At 50.1% G+C, this 16,146-nt stretch overlaps 1 protein-coding gene across 1 annotated transcript in view; it reads right to left on the bottom strand.

Annotated features, from left to right (window-relative positions):
• SAMD4A (sterile alpha motif domain containing 4A) overlaps positions 1–16,146 on the bottom strand; it is a gene marked incomplete at its 3' end in the record, with an annotated part of 98,369 nt that overhangs the window by 2,232 nt on the left and 79,991 nt on the right. The window contains exons 3-7 of the mRNA XM_010292135.1: positions 11,390–11,653; positions 5,483–5,592; positions 4,751–4,837; positions 1,811–2,105; positions 292–377 (exon numbers count right to left, since the gene is read on the bottom strand). Of these exons, the coding sequence (XP_010290437.1) occupies positions 292–377; positions 1,811–2,105; positions 4,751–4,837; positions 5,483–5,592; positions 11,390–11,653 (842 nt within the window). The remainder of the gene's footprint in view (positions 1–291; positions 378–1,810; positions 2,106–4,750; positions 4,838–5,482; positions 5,593–11,389; positions 11,654–16,146) is intronic.

Here is a 16,146-nt window from a genome sequence, read left to right on the forward strand (position 1 = left end):
GCTCTTCCTGGGATTTTTTCTTTCATCCAGCTGCTGATCAGACTGTCACGAGCCGGATGAATTTCCCAGCTCCAGGTCTTGGCAATTAAATGAGCGTGGGGGGGCGGGGAGCAACATTTCCATGCACCATGTTGGAGCTACCGCCCGCTCCAGCCCTGTTCTGTCAGAATTACTATTAATACCCCCCAAAAATATTTGTGTTAGAAACCAAAAGGTTTACATAAACAGACACTTTGGAAACAGTTTCTAAGTGATGAGAACAACAGTTTTAGCTGATCCGTCACGACTCACCTCATGGATTAGACATTTGTCTATGAGCTGTAAATAGGAACTTATATTCTCTTCGTCGGGTCGGGAAACTAAAAGTTGTGTGCATACTGGAAAAAAAAAGAGAAGAGAAGAGAAATGGGCATGGGGACACCGAGCTGGGGCCCAGGAGGGTCCAATGAACGCCCTGGATGACCCATTTCCCTTGTCCCACTGGTGAGTCTTCTCATCAGCAAGAAAAAAGGTCCTTCCCCAATTCCTGCCGTGCTGTCCTATATTTAGGGCCAGATTTTGTTCTCTGTTACATTGGTATAAATCCAGAGAACACCACTGGAGTCACCAAAATTAGACCTGAGCAAATCAGGGGCACAGGATTATTCCCTTTTCCTAGGCAAGAGCCGGCACTGGGAGAGCTCCTGCTCCTACAGCCAAAATTTGCCCCTGTTGCAAACAGATTCCCACTGATCCCCATGGATTTCAATCTCTTTTGGAATGAATGCCATAAAAGCAAGTGGAAATTGAGTTCACAGAAAAATGTGTCTTTCCTGTTGTAACCCCCCGGCAGGGATGCCTTGCGGTCCAGGACACCTTGTCCTGGCCAGGCTTGTGTCATGCGTACAGTGTGTGTGTCATACGCACAGCTTCGTGCGTGACGGAGGCATTCACCACGGGCTGAATTCATCAGCATGTTTAAAATGGGGCCATAAACCCATGTTTGCCTGTGCCTGCAGTCAGTTAGCTGGTGTGAGAAATCCTGCACCAAATTTTTATATAGAAAACATCTATTTTTTTGCAAAAAAGTTCTGAAATTGGGACAGGGCTGATATTTCTCTGTGGCATCCCAATGAGTTTCCTTCTGTTCCTGGTCTCCTGTGTGATCCTCCAGACGAGATTCCCCTCCCCTCTTCCCCAGGGAGATCTCCCTCCACGCAGCCAGCACCGACACCTCAAATCCCACCCAGGGGAGGTAGGACATGTCTAAACTCATACAAATTTGCTCAAAGAGCCCTGTATGTGCCACAGGAGGTCGATTTCTACCTTGCATCGCTCCTGTGCACCTCCCAGTGTGTTAATCCTGATGTAAAACCCTGTGCCCCACCATGGAATGGCACCTGAATATTTTGGATGTCCTCCATCTAAATTGGGACTTAAAAAGGGGCTTGGACTCAGCTGATTTGCACACGTAGCTCACGCTAAGCCCACACACTAGTGCTATCCCCTCACAAGAAGAGCAAGTCCGAGGGATGCTGCTGAAAACACCTCTGGAAGCGGTGGGATGCTCCCAGGGCTCTGAATGGGAAGGGATGGGATGCTATCCGTGCCTGACCTGGGGCAGGCAGCCCGTCCCATCGCTGCCCCTTCCAAAAATAGCTGCCCACCTCCCCACCCACGCTCTTACCTCTTACACAGCACGACAGGGCCTCAAAAACTCATCACCCCTAAGACTGTGGCTTGCAGCGGCGTGGGGAAAGGCTGCTGCCAGCACCACCACCGCAGGCGCCCTGCCCCGCAGCGAGGACACCGACAAGTGACAACCGCTCACCTTTCCCCATCACTCTGGTGAACTGTCCGGGCAGGTCGCCTTCGGGCAAAGGGGCCCCCCCCGACTCGCCCTCGCAGCCCGGCAAATGGTGCTGCTGCATCCCCCCCGCGGCAGAGTCCTTGCAGTCAGAGCCTTGGGCGTCTGAGCCGATCAGGGAGGAGGGGTGATGCGAGTCCACGTCCCGGCTGCGCTCCTCCGCGCTCGAGTTTTGGGAAGAGTAGGCTTTGATGGGGGTGAGGATCATTTGGTGTAGTTCCTGTAGTGGGACGCGCAAGTTGCCACCTTCCAGGATGTCCTGTGGGTTCAAGTGGAGAGAAGAGAGTTTGTCTCTGCAGGGACGACAGGATGTCGGCTACAAACCAGACCCCTTCCGCTACCCCCCCTGCACTGAGTACTTTGCTTAGACCAGGGGATTGTGGAGCTGCTGCAGAGACTGTGCCTGATTATCCATGGAAGTGTTCAGACCTGAATCCCCAGGGATAAACGTGCCCCGTCAACCACTGGGACCCAAAACCAGCAACAGTCTAGATTCAGTGTTCCCAAACTTCCATCAGGAAGACGCAAACCTCATGTGAACAGCTCACCCCATGAGATTTCAGTGCCCAGACCAGTGAGTATCTCACTCCTTCCCCAGCAATCCCACAGTTGTGACATTTCAGCCCTATTTAATTTCAATTATGTTTTTTAACATGGGCGTGTATCCAGTTTCCGGCCCTGCTTTCAAGCTGGGCTCTCCATAACTGCTCTTCCCCAAAGAGCTTGCAATAGCATCCTCATGCCCTGGGACCATCGCAGAGCCCAGCACCACGCTGGGACGCAGGAACCCATCCTGCAGCAGCGGCGCGGGGATGTTCCCATCCCTACTGGGATGCCCTGGGCGAGCGGATGCAGAGGGGAAAGGGAGGGTCTCAAGGGGAGCAGGGTGGGTTGCGGTCGGACACAGAAGGGGAGACCACAAGGCTGCAGGTGAATTTATATCCCTATAGCAAAAATATTTGGCTTGGAGATCCGAGGGGAGGCCCACCTGGGAGGGAAAGGATTTGGGTACACCCAGCCTTGCTCTCAGTTATGAGTATGGATCATCCCTTTCTACAGGGCATCCTGTAGAATCCTCCCCCCACATTGAAAAGCTGATGGGAAATAATTGCATTTTGTTTTTAACGGAGCCTGGACCAGAACAGCTCATCGCAGGCTCCTGCAGGGTCTGCTTGGTTGGACACCGCTTGGACAGAGGGGTGAGTCCCGACTGCGCCTTGGGAGAGACACAAAGTGGGCGCGCAGCCTGCGCACAAGCCGGATGGAGCCCTGAAATGGTTTTTCACCCTAATCCCTGCTGCACCCCCAGCTTGCTCTTGGACATCTTAGCTCCACTTCTCTTGAAGACCTGGCGTCAGTCTGCTGGGAACCATTTTTTTTTGGAAAAAATCCTGCTCTAACCAGTGGAGAGGGGTGGAGCAGCTCTTTCCATGAAAGCAGCAATCTTTAGCAGCGAGACACTGCCCAAAAAATCAAGTCCCACACATGCTCTTGTTTAGCAAAAAAAAAAAAAAAAAATTGGATGAGAAGCCTGGGAAACCAGAGACGTCTCCTCCCAAGTAAAGCAGCTCACAGGCAGCTCTGAGCCCCAGCAAAGTGGGACACAGTCAGAGCCCCACAGCCCAAACCCACCCCATGAGGGCTCAAAAGCAGCCCCTGCCACTTATCTCCCCTATTTTACAGCATGCCTGGCTGGTTGTGTCAGCTGAACCGGGCTTACCCTCCCGCACCACGACAGTCAATCAATACCATATTTCAAAACCCAGGCGGAGAAGCCAGGGAAAAGGCTGTGCAATCGCCTGGAAAACACATTGCTGAAGCAAGCTCAATCCAGCAGGCTGTCTCTTGGATTTAATAGTTATTATTAATATACGGAGGTAAATACAGCTTTATTAGCGCCTGCCATACTCCGAGTACAATCCCATATTATAAATAAATAGTGAAGCAGTGAGCTAACAAAAACACCAATAAATAGCAACACACCACATAAGTATTTAAAAGCCCCTAGCGGGAGGCTCTGCAAGTTGCTGTGTGAAGACGGTGCAATTTAATATAATGTAATATTGCGATAATAAATAGCGAGAGGTTGGGTGAGCTGCTCCCAGCCGGTCTGCGGTGCTGGTGCTTCTCTGACAGCCGTTTCTGCAGAATTTAAGCTTTTGCGGAAGGGACAAAGAAGTTTCTATTTGTTCTTCTTAGAAATTCAAGCTGTTGTTCAGGCACTGATGTGGGAGTCTGGCTTTTTATCTGGGGACAGATTGCCTGTATGATGCTCCAGAAAAGCGCACAGGCCCTTGACCTGACAGACACCGGGAAATCTCATCTCGTTTTGGGGATGGAGAGGTAAGGGCAGGGTTCGAGGGTCCCCATGCTGACCCCATGCATGGAGGGGTCTCTTGAGAGGGACAGTGGCATCGAGAAGGGAGAGAGAATCAAGTGGCTGAGGGATAACCAGGGGTTAAAGGCTCTACCCAGCTGGTTCTCCAGCAGCAGAGAGAACCGTGATGGCTGGTGCAGCTAGAGCTGGTCCTGCACCACGGCTCAGCAGATGAGCAACTACCTTCCCATCGGTGTCGCTGGGATGGTGCCCTCCATCACTGGAAGCTCAAGTGTTTCTGAGCACCCTGGAGCTGGCCAGGGCTCGTACCAGTGCTGCAGGGTATACCCATCCCAGCTGCGTGAGGGCCGGAGATGGATTGGGACCCACTCTGCAAAATATAGCCCCAAATAAAACCTGCATCTGGTACAGAAGTGTTTGAGACATCATTCCAATGCGGCCAAGCCAACAACAGATTTCCCTGCAAAAGATCCCAATGACCTGTGTAACCGAAGAGTGCTTTACCCCAAAACTAATTCCTGTCTTCTTGAAAAAGAGGAAATACAAAAGTTGTTGTGATTACTTACCCTTTCTAAAGATTTGAGCAGGTTTTGTCTTTCTTTTAGCTTTTGGATACTGATGACTATTTTGTGTCTTGCGCCTTTGGTAACGTTCTGCAAACAACCAGCACAAAACCTGGAGTTAACATTTTCACACAACAGCCCTGTCAGCCCAAATCCTTCCTCCCCAAAACGAAAAGGGCTGCTATAAATTAAGCAAATTTCTGAGCACAGGGATTGGGGGGGAGCATAGAAAATCACTTAGAGACTTGCTGAAGATAGAGAATTCCAGCTAGTCTGTGTGTGTCCCCAGGACATCTCACACAGTGCCAGCACAGGTGCTGGCCAGCCCCCTTCATCCCGAGGATACTGCAGAGGTACATGTGAAAGTGGAGACATTTTCAAAAGTTAACAAGGCACCGAGACCCCACTGACTTTACAGGAGTTGGATACTGCAGACTGTGTCCCTGAAACTCCTGAACTTAATCCCAGCTGGAAAAAAAACCCAAGCACAGCTTGCTGTGATGGGACTTTCATGCTGGGACTCCAGTTAAGAAATCTGGGACAAGGCCTTTTTCAGGTACAATGTGTTTTTTTTCTCCCCAAGACCCAATTTTCCTTCCTCTGCTTGCTTTCCAACCACCTGCGGGCAAAACACCTTCCGCGTGAAGATGCAAAAAGGCGTTGGAGGTGCCCCATCTACCGATGCACAAGCATCAGGACCGCGGCTGATCCCTTTACGACCGATGTGGGACATACTTGTGCCTCGAGCTGGCATTCGGTGAGGGCCATCATCTCCTCGTACGTCATCTGTGAGAAGAGGGCGGCGTACTTGTGCAGCCGGAGGCTCTTCAGCCAGGCTGGGACATCTGCAGCACAAAGGTAATGAGATGAGAGCTCTCGTTGAGCTCGTGACACCGCTTAACCACGCACGTAGCATCAACAGCAACACGAGGAGCTGATTAGCTGCCATCCACCATCCCTCCGGTGCTTCAGACACCTTACTGAACTTCACAGACCTTTTGGAGGACATAGTGCGACGGATATTGATAGTAGGAAGAACCAGCCCCAGGATGAAGACACGTCCTCAGAGGTTGGGTTTCTGCAGCTGAGCTGCCGGCATTAGCCTACAGGGAGTCGGCATCGCGCCACTGCACAGGCAAGCTCCTCGCTGCCCTTTTCCCGGGAACGCGGGAACCACTGAAGCCAGCAGTGTGGTTGAGCTTAGGATGAGCAAATGGCTGGTTTGCAGATGGCAGACACTGATTTATGGCATGAAGGAAGATGGTACACGCTGAAAATTTAAGTTTCTCTCAAAGAGAAATGGATTTTTTTTTGAGCATGGAAAAATGACATGCCATTGAAGATGGTCCCACAACCTGTTTCAGAAGGGTGACTTGGGACCTCAAAATGCACCAACTGAAATGACTTCTGCCTTCCCACTCGTTATCTGCAGTGTAGGACCTCTGTGTCTGGCTGGATGGATACCCAAAAGTACTTTTATCCTCCTGACATCAATGTGGTCTCACAGGGAAGGACCTGGGAGGGGGATCCTTCCTCTGCAACATGCAAAACCCCACCAGACCCCTTGATGGGGTGTCCTCCACGGAGAAGGCAATGGGATATGAGACTCCCCTGCTCCACCCTGCTCAGGGCTTTGCAGGTTTGGGGGGCCCGTGGTGACACCCCACGAGGGAGCCGGAGGCCCTGCAGATATCTGCACACCGCAGTGCCCATGATGACGCTTTTGCTTTGCATCCTAAAGGCTTCAAATGCTGTGCCAAATCAGGACCTGCTTTATTTGGCACCTACAACCCGGCAATGGCTCTGTCTTAGCCTCCCGAGCGGCCACGCTCTGCTCCCAGGAGTACCCTTGTCTATTAGTCCTCATCACGCTCCCCACCAGCGAGACACCCGGGAGCCCCATCTCAACCCGCACCGGGTGCAGCAACAGTGAAAAAACAGTGTTTCAGCCCCAAACCCCACACCTTGAGTGGAGGGAGCAGGTGGAGGCTCAGGAAGTGTCTCTTTTGGGGCTAAATACAAACTAACAGTGACATTTCCCCTCTCTTTGATCATTCCTGAGTCTATGTAAAGGGGTATGTGTCACAGAACCACGGAATGGTGGGGGGGAAGGGACCCCTGAAGATCATCTGGTCCAACCCCCCAGCCAAGGCAGGGTCACCTAGCGCAGGTCGCACAGGAACGCGTTCAGTCGGGTTTTGAAGGTCTCCAGAGAAGGAGACTCCACAACCTCTCTGGGCAGCCTGTGCCAGTGCCCCGTCACCCTCACAGTGAAGAATTTTTTCCTCATGTTGAGGTGGAACTTCCTGTGCTGCAGTTTGTGCCCGTTGCCCCTCGTCCAACCACTGGGCGCTACTGAAAAGAGCCTGGCTCCCTCCTCCTGACAGCCACCCTGCAGATATTGATAGACATCGATAGGGTCCCCTCTCAGCCTGCTCTTCTCCAGACTAAATAGCCCCAGGTCTCTCAGCCTTTCCTCATACGAGAGGTGTTCCAGGCCCTTAATCATCCTCGTAGCCCTCCGTTGGACTCTCCCCAGAAGTTCCCTGTCTCTCTTGAACAGGGGAGCCCAGAACTGGACACAGTACTGCAGATGAGGCCTCACCGTGTGTCAAGTGGGTGGTGGACCCCACGTCCCACGGCAGGCAGGGGCTGATGCGCAGGAGAAGGAGCGATGGCTGGCAGCAAGGCTGCACCGATGGGGTTCCTCTGCCCAACATGCCCACCAAGGGATGAGGAGGAATGGGGGCTTGTACCGTTTCTGGGAGGGATTTCTACCCATTATGTGCTTCTGCTGCCAGGCTGGGGCTGCTGTGGGTGTTGGTGCTCTGCTCACCACTCCTGAAGCCAGCATGAGGACAACCTTCACGGCCATGGCCAATAACCTTCACTACTGGAGCCAACCTCAAAGGTTTTCTAGGCTGATCCGACTGCGAAGTGTGAGGCCAGACTTGCTTCAGAAAGGGATGAGATGATGCGAGGAGGACAGTCCCACTGCTGGGACATCCCGCCGTATGGGTGGTCTCTGTCCAGCGGCCCCATGCCGCTGAGTGCCAGATGCAAGTCAAGGATCACCACAGACCTCTTCCCAAACCAGCACCTCGTTGCTGGAGGGAACAGGGCAAGTTGGATGATTGCTTTGGGCCCCTAAGGCAATTTCTTACATCTGCCAAAAGTCTCCTGCTGCCCACTGCCCCGCCTGACCCCAAACCCCACTCGCATCCAAGCAGAGGATGCAAATGGCCCCAAAATGCTGCATTTTGCTCACACCCTCTGACCTCTGACACACATCAGGATTTGAGTTTCAATGAAATTCCTCAAATACTGCACAGAAGGAGATCAGCCCCACATGAAACATGGGGCCAAAGCAGTTACTGAGCACAGACAGGCTGAACTTTGCCATTTTCCCGAAGTCCTGACATGCAACAGTTCTAAAACCTGCTACCAGAGGCCTCTTAAACCAATCTTTCTTTAAAAAAATTAACAGCTATCAGCAGAAAGCACTCTGTTTCCAGCACGGGACTGGCAGGCTCAAATCTCAACTTAATTTTAACACAAAACCACATCATTTTAGTGACGACACATTAAATGTCTACCTGATCCCGTGTCCCTGGGGGACATCTGCCTTTCACACGAATCTGTGCCGATGGCAAAGCCCACGGGGGTGCTTTCAGAAGAGAGATGCAACTTCATATAGACATTAAACCCTGCAGAAAACCCACCTCCGACCCTTGCGGAGAGTCAGAGTGCAGAAACAGCTCTTCTCTCCCTTTGCATCAGTCTCCCTGGACCACCTCCTAATTTTGGGGAGCTACAACAGTCCCAGAGCCCCCATGCCAGCGGGGATGGCAAACCCAGGAGCAGGCTGGGGAGAGGGAGCCAGCCCAGCCCAGAGGGACGGTGGTAGGGCTCTCCCCCTTCCCATAGGGAAGAGGCAACCAGGAGGTGCAAGGTCATCTAAGGCAATTTCATGGTTTTTGGAAAGTCAAACTTCCAAAGGATCCCCACGGAGCAGCGAGCCACCCGCCTGTGGAGCTACTCTTTAATCACTGATTACCAGGAGCTAATTGCTGTCAGAAACACCGCGTCCGATGTGAGCAGCAAACCGAGGGCTTCCATGCTGCTCACATACATTGTCCCCTCTGCGCATTAAACGCCGGAGTTTGGCCGGCACACGTTTATCTGGGTGCTGGTGTGGAAACACAGAAGGAATTTAGAAGGAAAACAATTCACCTGCCATATATATATACAGGCCAAAGTATGCATAGGACGTCTTCAGAAGTGCCCTTGCGGCACACCATGCCATGCCATGGATGTACTTGCAGCAGAAATCCCCAGCTGTACCCAAACCCTCCTCCTGGTGCGCCCCGAGGTGTGCCCTGGGAAAGGACAGACGGACGGACGGACAGATGGGCTCCGCAGGGAACAAAGTGTCCGTGTCTGCCCCTGGAGAAACCAGGAGCTGGGAAAAAGCCGAAGGGCCCTTTTCCTTCAGCATGAAAATAGATGGAAAGGAGAGAAAGAGGTGTCATCAGGGTATGAAGATAGATGGAAAGGAGAGAAATAGGTGACATTAGGGGAGATGAACCGCTAAGTCATGTTGGATGGGGGTCTGTCGGGAGTCTGGTTTCCCCACTGCCCTCCTGGATGCCCTGGAGAGTGTTAAAGAGGGAGCAAGCTGACCGGAGGCGTGGGTGACACCAAGCCACAAGAGCCCGCAGGCGCTCGGGGAGATGTGGCTGCAGTTCAGAGAAGGGACTTGGCAAACCGAGCAACCGGTCTGGATGAAATAAGATGTGACCCAATAAAAATGCACAAATTGTGCATTTCTGTAGGAACAAGAAACGGCACGAACCGAGGGCAGGGAACGGGCAGTACTTTTTTTTTTCCCCGAGAAAAGCTGTGGGGATACAATGGGTCATATGCAGCACGCAGTGGTGTGTTAGTTGAGGACGATGAGCTATACAGCCACAGAAATGCTGTCTGTATGGCAAGCAAGTCTCTGCTCTGTCCCCAGGTCCAGTTTTGGGCAACATACCTTCAATAAAATACGGACTTTCTGGAAAAAACCCAGCAGAGAGAAGCAAGAACAATCCCAAGTTTAGAAAAAAACATCCGTGAAGAAAGTGTATTTGTTCAGTCTGAAGAAAATACAGCGGAGGGGGAGGACATGACAGTTGTAGACACCAGAGGCTGTAGGCATCTGTTTCGCACATCCCCGGATGGCGGGACAACAGCAATTTGGCTGACTCAGCAATGGGGTGAATCGGGTTTAGATGTTTGCAAACCTTGCCCCAGAGAAGGAGGATGCTCGGGAAGGGATGGCCCCAGGAAGGGATCCCATCTCCTACGGAGGGGCCGCATGCAGCAGCAACGGGCTGTCTTCATCCGTGGATTTTATTTAATTGATTAAATGGATTTTTTTATTTAATTGATCCGTGGAATGCCTGGGCAATAGTTCCTTTGGGTTTTGCAGATTTGGCCGTACAGATCGATTGCATTGCCCTGGCAGGTTTCTATCCACGCAGGTCCCAGACCTGCAGCCGTGGATCACAGGGAGCCAAGCTCCCCACGGTCTCCTCCCCAGCTCCATCAGCGGAAACAGCTACAGCCCACGGCCCCCACCCCAGTACGATGCTACGGTGCGAAGTCCAGGCAGGGAGAGGGCTGAGCCCCGAGCATCCACCTCACGGGGGAACCGTGAGGGGTTTTTTCATTCATGTATTTCATGCACATCCAAGTCATACAGTACCAAGGCAAACACAATTCCACATTACAGAGATTTATACTTATCTAGATTTGTCTGTAATTAGAATAAAATCAGACCTTGTGACTATTTAAGAAATACGATTGTTTCCTTATTCTGTTACGTCATCAGTCTTTACACAATAGAGTTGCTTTGCATTAATGAAAATTGCAGTTGTTTAAATCGGTCTCTGATAGCTGTGGGTTCATTTTCAGTCATTTTGCCTGTCTAGGTGTTTGCCCAGTTTTTATCTATTTATTCCTCTACAGCCTGAAGTTTGCTCTCCAGCTTTGACTGCAGCAACAGGGTTTCGTTTCTGCCTTGTTTACCAACAGGATCACATACATTCATTGCTAAGAGTCTCTGTGAAATGTGAGTGTAATGGGAAACATAACTGAAGTACACAGGATAAATTCACTGCAAACAAGTATCTTGAGCCAAAACTTCCCCAAATACTTGGTGGGTACCAAACACCGCAATGGTAAATCACACGTGGCTTGCTAAAACTATGCTAAGCTATTTTTCACCGTAATTGGAAAAAAAAAAAAAGGCAGAGAAAAAAGCACCACTCTTAGCCAAAAGCCACAGGCTATGGAAAAAGTCCAGCTTCTTGGAAAGCTGGCAGCTTGTAGGATTTTGGGGCAAAACCAGCCCACCAGCACCCAACTGTAAGACATCAGGTCAGGACCAGCAGCTGCTTAGAAGAAAACCTAACTTATTGCCCTAAGCCTAAATTCCTAAGCTGGGAAGAAACGCCGAAAGGCCCCATTTGGTTATGGGAACTCTCACCCAAAACCGCCGACCGAGCCCCGCGTTGCCGGGAAAATGGCTTTTCCCCTCCTGCCTCTGGGTGCTGGGTGTAGGGAGGGGGGGAAGGCATCTGGTTTTTCACTCACCTTTCATCCCACTCCCTTCCTCCTGGAATGTGTTACGAGCGGAAGGCTGATCTTCTAAATGTTCACTCCCACCACTTCCCGAAGAGGCTACACTGCTTTGTGGAGACAGGGGGGCATGATCGGAAGGGATGCACTGGGGTCCTCTAGCTCGTAAGTCCTCATGAGACATCCATCCATGTCCTAGAGGTTGGTTTGGCACATTCATGGGTGGGGTAAGGGACACAGAGCGTTTCAAAGGGCTGTGGTGTGTCTGGCCTGAGAGAACTGAAAAAAAAAAAAAATTAAAAAAAAAAAATCAAAGAGGTTATTCCCCCCTCGCGGCCCGGGATGCAGCAGAGTCCCCCGAAAAAAAATTAAATGAAATCATAGAATGCGTGGTGGTTGGCCACGGTGCCTTGCCGATGGCTTCGCGGTGCCTGCAGCTACCTGAACCCTACCCTGAGCTCTCCGCTTTGCCTGCCAGGAGATGGGGTTACACGAGCCACGTCGGGTTGCGTAAGGAAAGGTGTTGCGTGGATTGGATCTCTAGGCAAAAAGAAAAAAAAAAAAAAAATCGAGCAGCTCTAAAGGTTTTTCCCGTGCGGAGACAGGTACCAGCAGCAAACCTGAGCATGGGACCGTGCTGGGTGCTTGGCTGCTGCCTCTCGCCACTGCTGGAGCCCGGTGGTCACCTCCCTTGCAGGGAAGGCACCGCTGCTCCTCCAGGGGTGACGGGCATTTTCAAGCGACTACACTGAGGCCATGAAACTCGCCCTGCTAAAATGACCCAGACCTGTATCTTTCTGGGAAAGGCATGAAAACCCCCAGGGTGGGATGTCCTCACACAGACCCAGGGGAAGCGTCTCTGTCTCTCCCTTGGGGTTAGGACTTGGCTTATGCCCCGAAGCACGAGCATTTACACGTCTGCCTAAGGTCATCACAGAGGTACCTATTATCCACATATATGTCTAAGCCTTTTTGAGCCCTGCTAAGATCTTGCACCGAGTTGAGCGATCAGCAGTAACAGAGCACCCCAGCTCCGCCACCCGAGGCACGCGCCGGTCAACCCTCCGCAAAAGCAAACACCCAACGCAACGGTAAAAACACACCCACGACAAAGAGGTGAGGCTGAGTCGTCCCCCCAAAAACATTATCTTTGGGTTTGTTTTTCCATGTGTTTGTATTTCCTGGCTGAAATTTTGAAACCATCAAGTTCAATTTGTTTTTACCAAATAACTTTAACACCGCTGGGAAAAGAGCGATGCACCAGCTCCTGTGATTTGGAGTTATTTTTTAAGAAAGGCTTTACAATGGGTGGGTGCTTACTTGCCTTTCAGTCACGTAGAGAAATATGCCCTACGAACACTAAAGTATTAAAGCCCCCAAATCCTAGATTTTCTGACACTTTTTGGTAGAAGTGTTGAGACCTGAATAGACTTTTAAATACAGGTTTTACTGAATGGTCTCCATTTTTCACTGCTCTTCTTCCATACTGTCTCATTAATTTTTAGTTATCTCCTTAAAGATTTAGGTATCTTTTTCCTGGGTCTCTTGGTTAGCAGGGGTAATACATGGTATTTAGAGGAAAAGACAGATATAGACGAAGTATCTTTGTTTCCTGTAATGAAAAATATATGAAAAGATCGGTCTGTTGGCTTAACAAAATTCAAATTCCATCACTCACAAAGTCATTAAACTGCTGGTTAAACCATAAATGCAGTTAATGTATTTTAATGTACGGATTTCGGATATAAAACACTCATTTAATGTTTTCTTGCAGTTACTCTCAATGAAATCAGTTGGACTTCATGGGGGCTGTTTCCTGATAACCGAGACCAAAATAATCTCTGAATTTTGCCATTGCTCAGCTCATCGCCCGCTGGGATAGGGATAACTGGGACAAGTTCTGGATCCAGGGCTGTGGGAAGGGCTCTTCTGGTTTGCACCCAACCCAAGTCAACGCCGCTCCTTTCAATGCGCCCCTGGGTATAGATGTGGGGTTCGCATCGTGAGGGCTAACAAAACATCTTGCTCGGGTCGGCTAACAAGGACCCCTTTCTAGGGACGAGTGCAAATTCTGCAGAAAGCAACTAATTTCTCAAAATTAGCGGCTGTAAGCTTCATCGAGGGGTAGATGAAATGAAAAGCAGATTTTCTGCTCCAGGGAAATTTAAGGGGAGAGGGGTTAAAATGACCTTCCAGTAAGACTGAAGCAAAAACTTTTCAATTTTTCTGTCAAAATTGAATTTCTTAAATCTGTATAAAAATCCTGGGGAAATTAATAATTTTTGTTGCTTTTCCCTCTGAAGCTCTGACATGAAGCTCCCTAATGCCCTTTTTCCACTGGTAGGAGTTAAGCAAAACCGCTCACAGCTCCTCCATGTGTTATTTCCTAATACAAACAAGTTTTGCTGGAAAACTCCCAGCCAGGTGCACCATGCTGTGAAAGTTAAGCCAGGTTTAATTCCCAGCTAAAGCCTGGGGGAAAACCCACCATCAAAGCCATCTCTGCTGACCAGAAGCAGAATGAAAATGAGCAAGTAGCAGGGTTATAAAAGGAGGGGAGAGAAAAACGCCAGAGCTCGTTTACATTTATTAAGGACCTGTAAAAAACAGCCGGTGCCACACGCAGCTGATGGATGAGGCCGAAAACCTGCGGATTTCTGCAATGTCTAAATTGTTCCTGTTTCTGAAAACACTTTCCTCTCCTGGCACGTAACACTAATGCTGTGCAGGGAAGCAAAGGGGATGTTTATGGTGAAGAATTTATTTCCTTTCCATTAAATAACTATAGAAACATCTTCCAGAAGTCTCCTGGCAGACAAAGATGTCAATGAGGACCTGGGATTGTTTTCAGTGTTAATGTTTCCTAAAGTTGTGGTGCATCCTGATGGGGAAATAGATGGATTTAAGAAGGTCTTCTTGGCCAAGTTATTTCAGCTCTTGGCTTTGCAATTTTACCCTAAAAGCAGCACCGTAACAGGGCCCTGGAGACGTCACATCACCCTCCCAGGAGAAAAAAAATATTTAGCACTATAAAAAACCCCACAAAACAGGGGGAAATATGGGAAAAACCTGATAAATCAGTTGAAATGCATCACCAGGGCTGAGCATCGCAGCAGCATCACCCAGAGCCCCTTCTGTGCCTGCTGCCCCCAGCCGGGGTCGCACGGCCGGGGGGAAAAGCCACTCTGAATTTGCTGAAGGAAAAACTGTGGTTTAGGAAATATTAGTGCCCTTTGAATGAACAAGAGATGCAGGGAGAACAGCAAGGAGGACAGGAGCTAATTGTCCCCTTTTAGGAGCCGAAGAGCTACTCCGTTAGTGTTCCCTCTTACTGGGTATGTGCAGCAGCAGCGTTTAAGCCACCCTCTCCCCACCAAAATCTTGCAAACAAGAGGATATTTTTGGCTTAGATCCTGCCCAGAGTCCTTCCTGAGCTGCAATACCCTTGCAAACTTCTGCTCTTCCATCTTAATTTTACGTCCCCTAATTAGAAGCCAGTGTCGGCTGGAGGAGAAATAATGAACTCCGCAGGATGGCCAGGAACAATTAGAAATCATCCAGCGCAATATATAAAAATTAGTTCCACTTCCTTCCCTGAGATAACGCAAGGCCGGAGTCCAACAGACCACGTTTTACTCAACTACAGGCAGTTTTACTGAATTAGGAGTCAATTTGCACAACTTCACGAGATGCAGTGGGCATAATTCCCCTGCAAAGGATGCTACAAGCAGAAGAAGTCACCAGCTCTTGAAACCAGCTCTTGAAACCACCCCAGTTCCTCGTGCTACCATTCTCAACATCTAAGACATAGATTATTTAAGAGCTCTTAGTGCTGGCCTAACTTTAGGCTCTGCTTTTAAGCCTTTCTGGCTGTAACAGACACCAGTGAGCAAGAGAGTTTCTTGCAAACCCTCTTACCAGTTTCCATCAACACTCAGGCTTAAAAATGCTGCAAACCCCAGGCTGGTACCTGCCTGGCGTGCACACAGCTCTCCCTCTTTTAAATTGTAACCTTCAGAAAGGGAATTAATAAATATGCATATTTATTAATGCTGCTGCTTGTGTTCCTGCCCTCAGTTTCTTGAAATAGAGGATGTACCTACTGATTTTCAAAGTGTCAGTTTAGTGCAGGTCATTCCCTGCTTTTGACAATCCTGTGTGTTTTTTGGATGGTCCAAGGTGAATCTGGGGCTGCCAATGGCTGAGCTGGGACTTCCCATGTGGATAAGTCACTTACTCAGTCTCTTGCAAAAATAAATGGTCCACGTGTGCTTTAATTGCAGGAGAAGAAAACCCGGAGTGAGATTATAACCTTACGCTCAAGTCCCCCTTTTTTTTTTTTTTCATTACAAAAAAATTAAGCTTTAATTTAAAAAGGAAATCTAATATATTCTTCTAAGGTAAGATAAGCTTCCAGGAGGCGGCCAGAGGCACGCCTGCCTTTCCGAGCGCCGCGGCCGCGCGAGCTGAACTAACAAAGGGAGGAAACCGCCGCTCCGGAGCGCAAGCCACGCCGGCACACGGATCCCCTACAACTTGCAAGCGCGTCCCACTTCTGGTTTAGAAGTGTCTTCCTGCCCGCCGCAGGCTCATTTAGGTGGTGCAAGAGCCATCCGCTCCCCAGGGACACACCAGCCACTCTGCAAAGGCAATGCCTGGATCCGGCTCCTTCCACCTGGGTATCCGATGGGGCAGGGGCCGGAGCAGATGCCGGTCCTCCTCACAGTAAGCGGGCTGGTATGGCCTCTTTGCTCTGCCACCACGGCTTGGAG

Source organism: Phaethon lepturus, unplaced genomic scaffold (assembly GCF_000687285.1).
Source record: "Phaethon lepturus isolate BGI_N335 unplaced genomic scaffold, ASM68728v1 scaffold908, whole genome shotgun sequence".
Classification (NCBI taxonomy): domain Eukaryota; kingdom Metazoa; phylum Chordata; class Aves; order Phaethontiformes; family Phaethontidae; genus Phaethon; species Phaethon lepturus.